This window comes from Oryctolagus cuniculus, chromosome 1 (assembly GCF_964237555.1).
Source record: "Oryctolagus cuniculus chromosome 1, mOryCun1.1, whole genome shotgun sequence".
NCBI classification, from domain to species: domain Eukaryota; kingdom Metazoa; phylum Chordata; class Mammalia; order Lagomorpha; family Leporidae; genus Oryctolagus; species Oryctolagus cuniculus.
The window spans coordinates 124,807,655-124,825,164 of record NC_091432.1 but is presented as its reverse complement, the minus strand read 5'-3'; the positions used below and the strand labels follow the sequence as shown (position 1 = coordinate 124,825,164).

The following is a 17,510-nucleotide window of genomic DNA, read 5'->3' as shown; positions in this document are numbered from 1 at the left end:
CTTTTCAGGTAAGCACAGTCATGTGGGTGCACCTTAACCAGTGTGACTGTTGTCTGTTGAAGAAGAGGCAGACACAGAGGAATGCACTAGCTCAGAAAGAAGACCCTGTGAGGACACCGCCCCCAGGTCACCAGCTGCAAGCCATGGAGAGAGATCTCAGGAGGCACCTGCCCTGCTGCTATCTTGGTCATGGACTGTCCGCCTCCAGAACGCGAGAGAAACAAATTTCTGTTGCTCAAGTTCCCCAGCCTCTGGCATTTCATTATGAGCCCTAGCAAAAGGATATAGGAATTGGGGCCGGCACTGTGGCGTAGCCGGTAAAGCTGCTACCTGCAGTGCCGGATCCCATATGGGCACCGATTTGAGTCCTGGCTGCTGCACTTCCAATCCAGCTCCCTGCTATGGCCTGAGAAAGCAACAGAAGATGGCCCAAGTCCTTGGGCCCCTGCACCCGCGTGGGAGACCCAGAAGAAGCTCCTGGCTCTGGCTTCGGATCGGCACAGCTCCGGCCATTGCAGCCATCTGGGGAGTGAACCAGCGGATGGAAGACCTCTCTGTCTCTACCTCTCTCTGTACAACTCTGACTTCAAGTAAATAAATAAATATTTTAAAAGAGAGAAAGAGAGAGAAATATTTTTCATCCACTGGTCTCCCATGGGAGTGGTTGGGGCTCAAGCACCTGGAACACTGTCCTCTGCTTTTCTAGGCACATTAGCAGGGAGCTGTATATTGGAAGCAGACAAAGCAACCAGAACTTGAACTGCCAATCACAAGGGGTGTTGGTTTTTTGTTTGTTTGTTTGTTTGTTTTGACAGGCAGAGTGGACAGTGAGAGAGAGACAGAGAGAAAGGTCTTCCTTTGCCATTGGTTCACCCTCCAATGGTCGCTGCGGCTGGTTGAAGGCAGGAGCCAGGTACTTATTCTGGTCTCCCATGGGGTGCTGGGCCCAAGCACTTAGGCCATCCTCCACTGCACTCCCGGGCCACAGCAGAGAGCTGGACTGTAAGAGGGGCAACTGGGACAGAATCTGGCACCCTGACCGGGACTAGAACCCTGGGAGCCGGCACCGCACGCAGAGGATTAGCCTATTGAGCCGCGGCACCAGCCTGGGGTGTTGGTTTTTCAAGCGGTGTTGTAACCTGCTGTGCTACCACGTGGGCCTCTTCCTAAGCTATTTCACCTATCCTTCAAGACTAGCTCAAATGTCAACTTTGTTGTACAACATTCCCTAATTCTCTGCATTTCCATATTTTGACATTTTTCTATGATACAGTTTTCACACTGTGTCAATGTCTGTCCTGGTATCAGACTGTGAATTCTTTAAGAAACCACAGAATGTCCATCTTGGAATCACAATGCCTAGTTAAATCCTTGCGAGATGAATGATGGAAACAAGAATGGCTGAGCGAAGGAACAAAGGAGATGCGATTTCTCAGAAAGATGCCGCACTGCCTGCTGCCCTCTGGTGGCGGCTTATTCTCATCATCGCTTCTCAGGCAGGCGGTGGAGATGCCCTGGCAGTAACCTAGCTTTCGAAGGCTTCTTTCAGATGACTCACTGTCTGGTGAATGCAAAATTTCCTCCTCTGATCTTGGTATGGCTATACTTTACTCTTCTTATTACTTCATCCATTAACCTCCAGAATCATTGCACTTCTCTGTACCCTAATATTGGTCACTTCCACGTCCAAGTCCATCATTCTTCTGAAAACATAGACTCCAATTTTTAACTGCAACCCTAGATTATCCACATCCTATTTCAGGAACTCGTTATTTAGGCTTCATCATCATCCCAAGAACATTTTGCATCTCTAGATTCTTGGTCTCTGTCAGTCAAACAATGCCCCACACCAAGAAAGATGTTGACATCTTAATTCCAGGGAATTTGTGTATACATTATCTTATTTGGCAAAAAGAGATTTTCTAGACATGATTAAATTAAGGATCTTGAGAGGGGACGCTAATCCTGGATTATCATGGAGGGTCAATGGGTTCACCAGGTCTTTTTAAGAGAGACACAGGGAGGACTGAGTAGGAGAAAGATATGTGAAAAGGGAAGCAGAGGGCAGAGGGACAAGGCCAAGAGCTGGAGAATGGGTAGCCCTAGAAGCATGAAAGGGCACAGAGACGTATCCTCCCTCAGGTCTTCCATAAAAAACACGGGCCTGCCAATCCATTTCATATTTCTGACTTTTGGGCTATTAAAGAATATATTTGTGTGGCTGTAAGAGCTGTTTGCGGTGGCAGAATAACAGAAGGAAAGTAATAGAGGCGTCAGTAGACCCATCTCAGAGTCCAGAGTGCTAACCATTACACCATGGAACAGTAGACCCATCTCAAACAGACACTGGTTCTCCTGGATCATTCTCTCTCTCCTTCTCCCAGCACACCTGACCTTGTTCTCACAACAGATCATCTCTCTCTTGACTTACCTGTCTTCCCCTGGAATCTGGGCTGCATGATCTTAGGTTTTAACAATTCTCTTCCCAGGATTTAAAAGTCCTAACCATGTATCCTTGTACCCCATCTCTCCTGATACAACCAACCTGGCAACAGACCAACCACCTGCTTGCTTCTCTCCTCTGTTGAGGAAACCGAACACTGCAAGAGAAATAACTCAACAGTCTGTATTGGTGCCTCTACGGAAGCTTGATCTTTAATCTTAGCTGGGCTCTCCCTTTATTCTTTTCAGTGAGCTTCATTAAGCCCTCTTCCATGTCCCACAGCAATGATTCCACACCAGTGTGAACTTAAAATCCTGCAGAGGCCTCAGTCAGCCAGGATGCTGTGGCTGCTTACAGCACCTTTACAAGATGCTCTGCGGCTGGTTCCCAGGTACCACAATCTTTCCATGAACCTCAACCATGACCACAGATACAGCAGCCACGGGCAAGTACCCTAAGAAGAAGTGAGCTTAGTGCACTGTGGGGAGAGTGATTAATGATCCCATTGTTTTCCTCTCCCTGCCTACAGATCACACCCTGTGTAGGAATGGAATGAACCTCTTTAATCAATAATCAAGTCTACCAGCTATTAGCAGGTATTATCAATACAATTGACAAACTACACAGAAATCTGTATTGTTCAACTCTGACGCAATGCATGTACTCACCAGTAAGAAAACCATAAACCCTGGAACCAAACTCAGGCTTACGGAATAGCCAACTCTGGCAACTGACTGGTTGTTTCAGGTTTTAAATCCTCAGCTTACCAAATAAACATCAACTTTGAGTTTTCAACAGCACTGATCTTTGAACACATGCTGTCATCTCTTCTCCACCCCCCTGTCCCATCGCTCAACCTCCCTTTTAGAAAGTTATCTTGACCTCCATTTTTGAGATACAAATAAGGTGTGGCATTGACTGATTCCAGTGTGGCATCTTGTTATGGTCTCCCTTGATCTCGCTATCCCTGCCTGTCAGCCATATACAGGGGAATCCTAAAAGACCTTCCTCCTTGGCCCCTGCTTTCTCCACCCTATCTTTTCCTAAAATATGCTGACTTATTTTTCACTTCCTAACTTAAAGGTAAACTTTCTCTAAGTGTCCCCAATTTACTGTAAATACTTTTATGGCAAATACTGTAACCCATCACATGAAACATGATCATATTTAATTACTTTCATGTATTTATGTGACTCTCTGCTTTCACTAGACTAAGAAGCTCTTGAGGTGAATTACTTTCTTATTTTTCTGTCTTGTTATCCCCAACACTGTAGCCTGCAGTGCCTTGAGAAATGGTAAGAAAGAAAGACCTTGAAAGATGGTAACAGGTGTGGCCGAAGCACCAGCCTTCCCCGACCACACTCACACACCACCAGGCCTCAGTCCTGGCTCTCACCTCCTCCCTATGATTAATCTGTTTGGAGTCTGAGGCCTGTTCCAGGCCCCTAAGCAGTAGCTCACATCCATCCAAATGCCCAGTGCCTTGGCATGTTCATCAAATCCACTTCAGAATCTGGAAGGCGCTCTTGGCTCCCCCTGTGCTGTGGACCATCTGGTCAGGTGGCACAGAGCCCACTTACAAGGTCAGTTCCTTACTGCCCTGAACACTCCAGACTCTGCTGCGCAGTAAACTTTCTCTCCCAACTTCCAGGGGGAAGTCTCCAGCAACAGAGCACGTCTCTCCATCATTTAGATTTCCAGTTTAGTTCCCAAAAAGTTGGCAGGGACATTTCTCCAGGGCACTGTTGTCGCTCTCTAACTACTCCTGAGGGCAACAGAATGGCCTGGGAGAGCAAAGCAGGAGAGCATTCACTTCTTGCGCTCCTTTTCCATGAAAAGAGAGCAGCAGTGAAGTGGCAGGTGCCATGGAAACACAGACCGGCATTACGGGATCTCCACGGTGTGCTCAGTCTGCTTCTAGAACGCTCTGATCCTAAGTCACACTATTTGCTTGAGAAGCACTTTATCGTCAACTGTGACTCACATGTAGATGACAGTTTATTTTACATTAAAAAAAATCTTTCCATCAAGAGTAGAAAGGAAGGGAAGAGACCACAGCCCTCTTCTTGTTGGCACAGGTTTTTAATTTTTATGTTTTTTAAATTGGCATTTGCTGGAAGATTTCTTTAAATATCTAGAGAGTCAGGCTGTAGTGACGAAGGCTGCTAACAGCATGGAGGATGATGAAGATGGGTGATCATGTGTCGCTTTATGCAGATGACGTACTTTCTGTGCCAAAACAGAGAGGATACTGCATGGCAGACACAACCCTGGGACTCAGGCAGTGAAGGAAACTGCTTCACAGCAAATGGACACAAACACTACTGCAGGCAGCCAGGGCTACGGTCTGACATGTACCTATAGGTAGCTGTGTTAAACACTGAAACCAATACAAATAAGCAATAAAGTGAACAGACTAGAGGATTATCCAGAAACACATCTCAATGTTTTCTCTTCCTATGTATTTGGGGAAGAAGAGAGAAAAAGAAATGGAGGTGGGTGGGTAGCAGAAAAGCTGCCTCAGCTGTGAGGACCCCCTTACTGCTGAAACCCACCGCACTCCTCCCTCCACCAGAGTGTCTCTACGGCGGCTTTGCATTTCACTCTATCACAGATTGACTTCCGGTATTCGACAACCATTCAAGTTCACATACCCCATTTCCCCAGTTTAGACCTCGTCTCCACCATTAGCCACACGGATGCCCTCCATTCCTCTGCTACTACCCCTTGAACATAGCAGGTGCCCAAAATATGTGACTTCTAGGGAAATTCCACCATCAAATAACCCCAAATCATAACTCTGCCTTTGTGATACAGTACACAAAATTTAAGGAATGAATTTACCTCTGTTTTACGGTTTGTGCCTTGTATTCTACAGTTTCCTGAGATGCAGCAGGAGGCTCCGGCAAAAGCGAGGTGAATTTTTAAATCCATCAGGCCGGGGCTGGCGCTGTGGTGTAGCGGGTAAAGCTGTCACCTGCAGTGCCAGCATCCCATAAGGCCGCTGGTTCGAGTTCCGGCTGCTCCACTTCCAATCCAGCTCTGCTATGGCCTGGGGAAGCAGTAGAAGATGGCCCAAGTCCTTGGGCCCCTGCACCCGCGTGGGAGACCCAGAAGAAGCTCCTGGCTCCTGGCTTCTTATCGGTGCAGCTCTGTCTGGCCTTTGTGGCCATCTGGGGCGTGAACAAGCAGATGGAAGACCTCTCTCCCTCTCTCTCTCTCTGCCTCTCCTTCTCTCTGTGTGTAACTCTGAGTTTCAAATAAATAAATAAAACTAAAAAAAAAAAATCCAGTAAATGAAATATGTCCCCAAGAGTTTAAAATAAACTGGATTACTGAGATTTTGGCTAAGCAGTGAGGGCCGTTTGCACACAACATTTCCTACTTAGAATTCATTTTAAACCCTCCGGAGCTCCGAGTCTTCTCGGGGCGCTGCCCGAGGCCACCCGGGGGAGCTCTGGCCAGTCCGGGGGTGCGCCTCTTCAGCTTCCCGGACCAGTGCGCGCTCTGGCGGTCGCGGCCGCGCCTGACCACCAGGGGGCGACGGGCAGCACCGCTCCTCCGCGCGCGCCGGCGCGCTCCCGGCATGCCTCGCCGCCGCCGACGTCGACCCGGAAGCTGTCGCCGGCGGCCGGCCGGCCGGCAGCCCCGACGGAAGGCAGGCTGCGGAGCGCCATCGCCCCGGCCGCCTGGAGGTGCAGGTGCTGCGGGCGGTGGCTACCGGGCGAGGCCGGCGGAGAGGACCCCCAATGAGCCCACTCTCGACCGGAGCTCAGTCTGGGCGCGCGGCCCCCCGGCGGCGGCGTGTGACCCGGGCGTAAGTGCTTCTGGGGGCCCCGAGGCTGCTTAGAGGCACTCCGCCTGGGCCATTATGAAGCCCTCAGCGTTGGCCGAAGCAGCGTCTCCGCCGAGGGGGGCCGGCCCGAGGGCTCCGTCGGCAGTAGCGAAGGGGAGAAGGCGAGCTGCCGCGGTCGCTTTGCAGGAAGTGTAGGACTTGGAGGGCCCGGACCCCTGCCCGCTGTCCTCGGATCGCCTAGCGTCCAGGACACAGTTCACCTCCCCCATCCCCAGCATCGAAGGAGGGCTGTCATCTGGGGAAACGTGGTCCCTTCAGCCATGAAGGCAGAGACAGCGCCCCGGTCCCCGGAGACGCCACCCGAGTCCAGTGGTAGCCTCAATCTGATGAGCAACCGGAAGCTGATAGCTTTTGGAGTCTTGCTCGGCTGGCTCCTGGTCATCCACCTTCTGGTCAACGTGTGGCTTCTGTGCCTTCTGTCTGCGTTGCTCGTGGTGCTGGGAGGATGGCTGGGCTCCGGCGCCATCGTGGGGGCTTCAGGTCAGCTGCACCTGGAGCGCTTCATCCCAGTGGCCACCTGCCCTCCGTGCCCGGAGGCGGAAAAGCAGTTGGAACAGGAGATCAACTGCACCATCCAGATGATTATCCGGGATTTTGTGTTGTCCTGGTATCGTTCGGTGAGCCAGGAGCCAGCTTTTGAGGAAGAGATGGAGGCAGCAATGAAAGGGTTGGTTCGGGAGCTTCGGAGGAGGATGGGCCTGGTGGACAGTCGCGCCCTTGCCCAGAGAATTCTGACCCTCTGTGGTTGTCACCTGCAGAGCTACATTCAGGCCAAGGAGGCCACGGCAAGGAAGCAGAGTGGTCCAGTGGAGCCCGCCCAGCTCTGGGAAGCTTACTCCCGGGCGACGGCACCACATCCTGCCGTGCATAGCCCCAATGCCGAGGTCACCTACACCCGTGGCATCGTGAGTTTGTTGCTTCAAGGGCTCGTGCCCAAGCCACACCTGGAGACGCGGACTGGACGCCACGTAGTCGTGGAACTCATTACTTGCAATGTAATCTTACCACTGGTCAGCAAGCTGTCCGATCCTGACTGGATCCACCTCGTGCTCGTGGCTGTCTTCTCCAAGGCCAGAAATGACCCAGCACAGGTGGCTAAACCACTCTGCCCAGCCTGTGACCCCGAGCAGCCAGCAGTGCCCACATCTCTGCCGCTGATGGTTGAGGCAGAGAGCCGGCCGGAAGGGAGAGCCCCTTCCCCAGTAGCTGTCCCAGTGCTCGTAAGCTGCAGTGAGCCAGGCCTGTCCCCAGAGGTTGAGGAAGGCCATGAAGCCATAGAGGCAGATTTCGGCGGCATCCTTGAAGAAAGGAAAGTGGGAAACAGCTCGCCTCATTTCCTACAGCCGGATATTCGAGGCCCCCTGTTCCTGTGTGAAGACTCAGAGCTGGAATCGCCACTGTCGGAACTGAGCAAGGAGACAATCATGCTCATGACCCCAGGCAACTTCCTGTCTGAGAGGATCCATGATGCCCTGAATGCCCTGGAGGAATCCCAGGTTCTGGAGCCCAAGGATGGCGGGGGGTCCGAAGGTGTTGAAGGAACCGAGGCTGAGGAGGGCCCAGGGACAGACACAGAAGCAGGCCTGCTGGTCCCCGCGCCGAGCTCCTGCCCAGAGATCCAGATTGACACAGCGGACAAGGAAGCCGAGCAGGGAGATGCCACCCCCCTCACAGCTTTCGGGGAGGAACAGGAAAAGACCTGCCCCCCGCGACCCTCCTGTCTAGAGAAGGATCTCACCGACGGCGTGAGCTCTCTCGATCCTGCGCTGCCACCGATTGCGCTCTCCTCTTCTCCACCCGGTCCTCTCAGCTCAGCCACGTTCAGCTTTGAGCCTCTCAGCAGTCCAGATGGCCCCGTCGTTATCCAGAACCTTCGAATTAGTGGCACCATCACGGCTCGAGAGCACAGTGGCACCGGCTTCCACCCATACACGCTCTACACCGTGAAGGTAACAACCAACGCTGCGGGCACCCGTTCTGGCCTGGGAATAGGTCCAGAAAGCAGAGTTAGTAAAGCTGGTGTCGGGGGTGGGGGTGGGGCGTTGAGACAACTCTAAACTGCTGTGTTCAACTCAACAAATGCCTTGCTTGAATGTTCTGAAGCTGTTTGTCAGACAGAGTGGGCCCTTTTCACAATCATACAAGCAATCCTAGAATCTCAGGACTGTTAGAAGACTGTAGGCTGTATTTTCAGTAGTTTCCAAATTTGTAGTCAACATTATTTGGGCTGCTTTTTAATTTTTTTTTTTTTTAAGAATTTTCCATCCACTGGTGCACTCCCCTAGTGGCCACCACAGCCAAGACTGGACCAGGCTTAAGCCAGGAGCTCCCATCTGGGCCTCCTACATAGATGGCAGGGGCCTAGCACTTGAGCCATCACCCACTGCCTTCCCAAGCACGTTAGCAAGAAATTGGATTGGAATCAGAGTAGTCGGGCTGGAACAGGTACTCTGGTGGGGAATGCTGGCATTGTAAACAGTGGCTTTACACAACAGTGGTGTTGTACACCACAGCACTGGCTCCTGGCCTGCCTTTCATTTATTTATTTATTTATTTATTTATTTTTTTTTTTTGACAGAGCGGACAGTGAGACAAAGACAGAGAGAAAGGTCTTCCTTTACCATTGGTTCACCCTCCAATGGCTGCTGCGGCCGCCGTGCTGCGGCTGGCACACCATGCTGATCCGAAGGCAGGAGCCAGGTGCTTCCTCCTGGTCTCCCGTGCGGGTGCAGGGCCCAAGGACTTGGGCCATCCTCCATTGCACTCCCAGGCCATAGCAGAGGCTGGAATGGAAGAGGAGCAACTGGGACAGAATCCGGCACCCCGACCAGGAATAGAACCCTGGGTGCCGGCGCCGCAGGCAGAGGATTAGCCTAGTGAGCCGCGGCGCCGGCCGTGGCCTGCTTTCTTAATGTACAGATTTAAAAAGGTTCTGCTTGAGAATATACAAGGTTGGGCTTCCAAATTCTATATTTTTTTTAATTAGAGCCTCCAACTAACATGGAGGCAGCCTGTTGTAAGGCCATTTTAGGGGAACTGCAGCTCTAATCTAACCACCCTTCTTCATATTGTCTCTGCCAGGTGATTCCCATATCTGTGCTTAAATAGCTCCAGGAATAAGGAATTTGATATTAGGTAAATATCCTACATCCCTAAAACAAAGCACAAAAGATAACTACTATTTTTTAAAAGAAAGAAAGGAATTAGCAGGGAAGAAGTTTGAAAAGACAATTCCTGGGCAAGAACCCTATCCATTGGATTTTATTTGCTTTCTCTTTAAATTTATCTGACTCAGTCCAAAAACCACCACCAGGCCCAAGCCTTGGTGCTGTAGTCTTTCCTGTGAAATTCCAATCCAGGTAAGAGGGAAAGGACCTTCTGTAAACTGTTGCACAGCCGCAGTATGTGAGAAAAAAACATCGTAACTCCCAGGTGCTCCGAGCTTGAGAGCCCCATCCTGAATTCTGCCTGTCTTTCTTACCTTGGTTTCCTCGGTACTGCTTTGATCACAACCGTCCTGGCTGAAGAAAACTGGGAAACACCAGCCTTGAGTCCCACCAGCAAGGAAACACTTTTTGTCCATTGCTTACCCTTAGGATAATACCTGAGCAATAGCATTCATTACTGCTAACGAGAAGGAGTGTGAATGTGTGTGTGTGTGTGTGTGTGTGTGTTTGTGTGTCTGTGTAGTTCTCCCACAAGACTTGATTGTATCAACTATTCTAGTAAAACGTCTTCCCCTACACTGAGCTGTAGTTTCATGCTGTGCAAGGTGTCCACTCTCTGGGTAGCATGTAGTACCAATCATCTTTTCCCACCACTAGGCCTCCAAGCTAAGAACATAGCAGGTTTTGACCCTTTACAACATACGGATGATACGTACTTAGTGGGGGAAAAAAATTGTTTAATTCTGAGAACAATTAGGAGGATTAATGTGCTCAAAGCAAAACAAAAACAAAAGCATGTGCCCTTTTAATCCATCCCAAACATAGAAGTTTTCTTTTATTCATCTGCTGGTTGGGCTTATTTGTTCTCCCAACTTGTAGAATCACCAGTCGGGTATAATGGCTAAGTGGTTTTTCTCTTATATAAATGTCCAGTCCTATAATTTTAGGGGTGAAATAGGCAGTATCATCTGATACGTACTGTGGGATTTGAAAAGTAGTTTTGTAGCCGATTTTATAAAGACAGTGTCTAGGGGAAGGAGCTTTCTAATGGATGTAGCAGCAAGGAACAGTGAAACTCATTTCTGACTTTTTAGCCCATTGTGTATGTGTATATATGTGAGTGTGTGTGTGTGTGTGTGTGTGTGTAAGATTTACTTACTTACTTGAAAGGCAGAGTTACAGAGAGGCAGAGGCAGAGGCATAGAAAGAGAGAGATCTTCCATCTGCTGGTTCGCTCCCCAAATGGCTACAATGGCCTGAGCTGGGTCTGTCCGAAGCCAGGAACCAGTACCTTCTCCCATATCTCCCAAGTGAGTGCAGTAGAGCCATCCTCTACTGCTTTCTCAGGCCATAACAGAGAGCTGGATTGGAAGTGAAGGAGCTGGGTCTCGAACCAGCACACATATGGAATGCTGGCAGTGCAGACGGCGGCTTTACCTGCTACGCCACAGTGCTGGCCCCCATATATAGTTTGAAGTATGTATCATTCCGTAATTCAGCCACCCCTGGAGTTTGAGTTGTTCATTACAACCTGGGGCAGCAGTCAGGTAGAGCAGGTTCTGGAGCAGAATAAGAATATTCCCTCTCTATCCCTACTCTCTTGTTACCGTGTGGGCATTGAACTGTGGGCATTGAATCTGGAGTAGAGATTGTCTAAATCTGACTGATTTGGCCAACAAATATATTCATTCAACAGTATGAGACAGCTCTTAACGGTGAGAACAGCAGTGGCCTGCAGCAGTTGGCCTACCACACTGTGAACCGCCGCTACCGGGAATTCTTGAATCTGCAGACTCGACTGGAGGAGAAACCAGATCTACGGAAGTTCATCAAAAGTCAGTAATTCCCTTAGCCCCACGCTGCCTGCTTATTTTTCACATCTAACCACCCTGAACTTGACAGCTTGGCGTCCTGTTGGGTTGTGTGGAGGAGTGGAAGAGAATGTAGCATTGAAATTCTCTGCTCCCCAAGTGTGTTTGGCTTTTAGTTTAGAACAGCAGTTATCCCATTGTTTTTAAGGTTGTCAGTTGCTGTTAAAGGCCTTGTCTGGAGCCTCATTAGGTTAAGCTTAAAAAAGAAGCAGTAAGTAAGGTGGTGTGAGGAGTTAAAGTGATTCGAGAGTGACATTTTATTTTTTTTTTTTTAAGAAAGCTCTTATTTAATGAATACAAATTTCATGGGTACAGCTTTAGGAAAATAGTGATTCTTCCCCCCATACCCACCCTCCCACCCCCACTCCCGTCCCACCTCCTACTTCTTTTCCTATCCCATTCTTCATTAAGATTTATTTTTAATTAATTTTATATACAGAATACCAACTCTATACTAAGTAAAGATTTCCACAGTTTGCACCCACACAGATACACAAAGTGTAAAGTACTGTTTGAAAACAAGTTTTAGAGTTAATTCTCATAGTACAACTCATTAAGGACAGAGGTCCTACATGGAGAGTAAGTCCACAGTGACTCCTGTTGTTGATTTAACAATTGGCACTCTTATTTATGATGTCAGTGATCACCCGAGGCTCTTGACATGAGCTGCCAAGGCTTTGGAAGCCTTTTGAATCCACAGACGCCGTCAGTATTTAGACAGGGCCATAAGCAAAGTGGAAGTCGTCTCCTCCCTTCAGAGAAAGGGACCTCCTTCTCTGATGGCCCCTTCTTTCCACTTGGATCTCACTCAGAGAACCTTCATGTAGAAAGGTAATTTTTTGCCACAGTGTCTTGGCTTTCCGTGCCTGAAATGCTGTCATGGGCTTTTCAGCCAGATCCGAATGCCTTAAGGGCTGATTCTGAAGAAGTGACACCTTTAAATATGAAAATATTATCCAGAGATCCTTGCTACCTCCTTTCCTTTAGCAACCAGTCTTTTTTGTGTGCTGTTTGATGCCTCAAAGACACAGGGAAAATAAGAAAATGCAGTAAATAACCACTTGGATTTTAAAAAACGTTGATCAGCCAGATAAACTTCTTAAGAAGTTTAGATATAAATTATGCATTTTTATTTCTTTGTAGCAATAGGTACTAATTAAGCAAAGCTTGAAAATACGGACCTAGTTCTCTTCTAGGCACTTTATACATGTTAGCTCATTTGATCCTCATAAAAGTCTAGGAGATGGGTACTGTTACTGTCTCTCTTTTTCAGAAAGGAAACAGGGTTACAGAAACATCATGCAGCTTGCCTAAGGTCATTAGTATGCTAGAAACTGGAGGCAGAATTTAAACTTGGGCCTTTGGACTTGGGAGCGCTCACTTGTAACCACTCTAGTGTGTGGCCTCTTCATGTTAATAATGACAGCAGGCTGTATGTATCATCCCTAGGCTTTATTTGGAACTCGTGATTTTTTTTAGTGTCTCCAGTAGTTATTTTTAAAGTATGTTTGGTATATTTTATGTAGGATAGCTCTCTATGTTAAATGAATTTGTTGTTGTTGTTTTGAAGACGTGAAGGGTCCTAAAAAGCTCTTTCCAGATCTTCCATTTGGAAATATGGATAGTGACAAAGTAGAAGCCCGTAAGAGCCTTCTGGAATCATTCCTAAAGGTCAGCATGCTTCCATTTTGGGTTTTCTCTCCTTTAACCTCAAGTAGAAATATCTGGGGGTGGGGGTTTCTCTCTCAAAATCCTTCTTGTGTCTTCTTTTTGCAGCAACTCTGTGCCATTCCTGAGATCGCTAACAGTGAGGAAGTACAGGAGTTCCTTGCTCTGAACACAGATGCTCGAATTGCCTTTGTCAAGAAACCATTCATGGTCTCTAGGATAGACAAGGTACCAGCATGAGCCACTGCTTGAAAAACAAGCAAGGGTGGGCACGGAGGGAGGCTGCACACAGAAGTCAACAGAACCTGAACTGAAGTTCTCAAGACCTTTTGCTAAAAATTGGCTGTCTCACCAACTTGATGAATCACAACTGTTAGGAAACAGTACTCATGTCTCTATACGTGTAACCATATCCGGGGAGTTTTGTGATACTGCTATTCTAGTATAGGCATGTAAGGATAGATCTGTATCTCCACTGATAGGCTGAGGTTGAATAGTCTCTTCTGGAAGGAAAGGTCATTCCCAGTCTTGTTCATTCAGGAAAGAGCCCTAAGACAAGACAATACGCTATATTTAGATTGGCTTAGTGATTCTCTGCTGGAGAACAGAGTATGGACAGAATTATACCTTCTTCAGGAAGGTGTCTCAGCACCTGTGGGAATTTGTATAACACATTGGAGCCTGTCAGCTATGATAGGCAGTTGACATCCTTAGAGTCTCCAGGACTCAAGCCTGAGGTTTATCAGAAGGTTGGAGAGCACTGACTTGGTAGCAGAGGAGAAGCTCCCCTCTGATCTAGGTTTAGGGGAACAAAACAGAATGGAATTTCATGTGATGAGGTGTTAAGGAGAATCCACTGCTAGGTAGAATGGTGGGAGAAACTAGAAAGGGATCAACTAGGTAAAATCCCCAGAGTTCCGCAGCGATGTGTCCATCCCTTGATTCTTTCCACATCTGCTTACTGATTGCTTGTTTTGAGCCACAGGCACTGTAGTGGTTGCTGGTGATGGAACAATGGGTGAGACAGATGAGGAGCCTGGAAAACAAGTTGTGATTTCTAAGCTACGTTATCTATGTTCTTGTTATTCTCTTTTTTCTTCCATGATTTTTTCTCCTGTACTCCTCACTGTAGTCTTTTTTTTTTTTTTTTTTTTTTTTTTTTTTAAGATTTTATTTACTTATTTAGAGGCAGAGTTACAGACAGAGAGGGAGAGACAAAGAGAAAGATCTGCCATCCGCTGGTTCACTCCCCAAAGGCCACAACGGCCGGAGCTGGGCCAATCCTAAGCCAGGAACCAGGAGCTTCTTCCAGGTCTCCCACACGGGTACAGGGGCTCAAGGACTTGAGCCATCTTCTACTGCTTTCCCAGGCCATAGCAGAGAGCTGGATCAGAAGAGGAGCAGCCAGGACAGGAACCGGTGCCCATATGGGATGCCAGTGCCGCAGGCAGAGGCCTAGCCTGTTACACCACAGCACTGGCCCCTTCCATGTACTCTCATTGACTGCTTTTGCCTTGTCTGAGCTATGCTAGCTGTGTTCCTTGTAGAGGAATACAAGAATGTGTTAAACAAGTTGTGCTGCCCTGATCCAGGAGTGTCAGTTAGCAAGATGCACCAAAGGAAAAGTGAATGATTTCTTCCATTTCTTTGATACTTTATGGTTTTGTTTGTGTATTTTCCTTTTTAGCAGTATCTGTATGTCATTTTCTCATTCTGAGAAACAGAGGTGACTCTTAATCTTTAGTGAAGATTGTTTTGCTTGACCTTTCCAAGTACGGAAGTTTATATCAGTTTATATCAGTTCCAGATATCTTGCTGAGTGATTTTGTTTGGATTGACTAGAAAAACCAATATTTTTACTCTGCTGCGAATTACTCTGATCATCCTTATGTTGTGTGTGCCCTGTACTGTGTGTCCTTACATTGTGGGGTTTGGTTTTTTATTGTTGTTATCTTTTTCACTCTTCTCTCCTTGAACTCCTGCCTATATTGCTTCCACTAAATGCACATCTTGATAAAATAATTATCAATTTAGGAACTAGAAATCACTCCTTTTTATAAAAAGAAAATTAGAAAATATAATCCATCAGCAGCATGCAGCCCATAGGTTGGTATTTATCTGTTTCTTTTGGCTTCTTTTCCCACGTTCTTGTTTGTCTTATTCTGTGAGGAGGGAGATTTTTGTGGTCAAACAGGATCGGGAGGATAGTTGTCATTAGCTGACATGTGACTTTCCTGATGGGTAAGACTATGCCAGAGGGACGGATGTGGCTGTCATTTCTTAACTCACCCTGTTGTGTAAAGCATCGTGAGACAACTGAGCTGATGTTTAGAGGTCTCTTACCGGCCCAGCCCTTCTGACCCCTGCAGATGGTGGTGAGTGCTATTGTGGACACCTTGAAGACAGCATTTCCTCGCTCTGAACCCCAGAGCCCCACAGAGGAGCTGAGTGAGGCCGAAACTGAAAGCAAGCCCCAGACGGAAGGCAAGAAGGCTAGCAAGTGAGAAACCCTTCGGTCACCCAGTGACTGCTTCTCAGGTTGATCCCCAATCCTCAGCCAAAGACCACCCCATTCTCAAGCCTAGAAGAGCACAGGTCAGGCATCCATTCCAGGTTTTAGGGAAGCCCAGAATCCAGGCTCCACTCAGGGCTCCACCAAGGGAGACTGGGACTGCTAAGTGTTTGTTCTTTCCATGGAGCCCGGAGACCTGACCGACCTGGGATTCTTGACTGGAAGGGAAACTCTAGAATGTGAATACTTTCCTAGGAAATGGAGAGGTTTCTTTCCTACTGATAATTAGGGTTTATAGCTTATCTCTTTCTACCACGATTTCTGGAAATTTTTCCTCAGAAGTTGCATATACTAGCAATAAACTGGGAAGGAATAGAATGGAAAGCTGCAGAGCCCATTTTAGTCCCTGGCTGACTGCTTCTCCCCTCTCCGGTACTGGGGTCCCAGCTGTTCCATGGCAGCTCTCCAGGCACACATGTGGAAGGCGAGAGCACCACACCTTACTGGAAATTGCATCTGTGTCTGGGCCATTATGAAGAAAGAGGGCGACAGAGAGTCCAGTTGCCTGTCTTTGTCCCTCTGTTCATGTTTCGTGGGTCAACAATAGCAGACTCGAATGACAGCCTTTGTTGAGCACGAGCACGATGCCTGGGCATGAGTCTTGTATTCCTGGAAGCATCCAGGTCATCTCTTGCAATTCCTTCTCTGGTGTTATTTGGAAAACAGAGGGAATAAGTGAATGACCACCGACAAAACCTTTAGTCCATGCCAGTTACCTGTAGCCTCTTTTGCAGATTTTTAATGAGTGCGTAGGATGTGCCAAACATTGTCCACAGCCTAGGAGAATGTTAACCATAACAAACTAGTCCCTGTTTTACTAGGCAAAAGCCCTGTCACACGTGCACTATAGACATAGTGTAGTGTGAGCATTGCTGGAATACATGTTCAGGGGATTTTAGGACCATGTCTTTGCTGGCAACTCTGACCCAAGAGTGTGCCTGGGTATTCTCTTGATGGACCACTGTGCTTGTCAGCCCTGTGTGTGGGGATCAAGACCATGAGTTGCATCCTGTTTCTGCTTTTTGTTTCTGTGCCAGGTCCAGACTGAGGTTCTCATCCAGCAAAATTGCTCCAGCACTGACTGTCACCGAAGCACACGACAGGGTTCTGTATTGTCTCCACGAAGGCCACGTGGTAAGGACCAGAGCCCTGAGCGGTGCAGCTGTCAGGATCGGGGATGCTGATGTCCGCAGCGTTAGCAGGGGAGACAGTCTTGAAGGTCCAAAGGACTCGCTGTCTGCCGAAGGACTTCACTAACACCTGAATCCCAAGTTTTGTTATTTTAATTTTCAATTACTTTTTAACAGATTTAGTATGATTTTTATCTCAGGTTTTCATGCTAAAACTATTTTTCTCTGAGTAGCTTGGAATTCCTACCAGTTCTGAGTTGGCAAGTTGGTTTCTCTGGGCTAGTGGATTTAGAATAATGGATGACAGGATGAGAAAGGCAGCCAGTTCCTGGAAGAGAATGGATGACCCAAAAATGTGCATGAAGTGATAAATATTAGGACAGATTTGCTTTACTAACAACTTGGGTTATATATATATATATATAGAGAGAGAGAGAGAGAGAGAGAGACTGACTTCCCTAAGGTGATCACAAGCAGGAGGGTCTGTGCTTGTCGTAGCTTAGAAGGGGAGAGACAGGGTAGCACACAGTGCCACGTTGCTCTGCCACATGTTGCCATCCATGTATGATGTTCAACTGTTTCTTTAGGAGTCAGAGGTCCTCTCCATGTCTAGGATGGAATCCTTTATTGAAAAACAGACAAAGCTACTGGAAGTACAACCAACAGAAACCCTAAATAAAGGTCTCACACGAACCTCCAAAGAATATGTGGATGGTGGCTTGTCAGGTGCGACAGTGCCAGCCCGAGACCTCAGTGACAGTGATCCAGGTGAGTGGCAGTTCTCGGCCCCCACAGAGAGGAGA

At 47.9% G+C, this 17,510-nt stretch overlaps 1 protein-coding gene and 1 long non-coding RNA gene across 4 annotated transcripts in view; one reads left to right on the top strand and one right to left on the bottom strand.

Moving 5' to 3' along the window:
* Positions 1-6,043, bottom strand: part of LOC127491475 (uncharacterized) — a 301,265-nt gene extending 295,222 nt beyond the window's left edge. Inside the window, exon 1 of the long non-coding RNA XR_007920181.2 lies at positions 5,288-6,043. This is a non-coding gene — a long non-coding RNA (uncharacterized lncRNA). The remainder of the gene's footprint in view (positions 1-5,287) is intronic.
* A 4-nt stretch (positions 6,044-6,047) lies between these two features.
* Positions 6,048-17,510, top strand: part of SNX19 (sorting nexin 19) — a 42,515-nt gene continuing 31,052 nt past the window's right edge. For 2 of the 3 annotated variants that reach the window (XM_051847741.2, XM_070048342.1), the window contains exons 1-7: positions 6,048-8,248; positions 11,163-11,301; positions 12,908-13,008; positions 13,114-13,233; positions 15,375-15,505; positions 16,615-16,711; positions 17,295-17,475. In XM_051847741.2, the coding sequence (XP_051703701.2) occupies positions 6,560-8,248; positions 11,163-11,301; positions 12,908-13,008; positions 13,114-13,233; positions 15,375-15,505; positions 16,615-16,711; positions 17,295-17,475 (2,458 nt within the window). In that variant the 5' untranslated portion in view covers positions 6,048-6,559. The remainder of the gene's footprint in view (positions 8,249-11,162; positions 11,302-12,907; positions 13,009-13,113; positions 13,234-15,374; positions 15,506-16,614; positions 16,712-17,294; positions 17,476-17,510) is intronic. The other variant, XM_002708838.5, reaches the window with a different exon arrangement.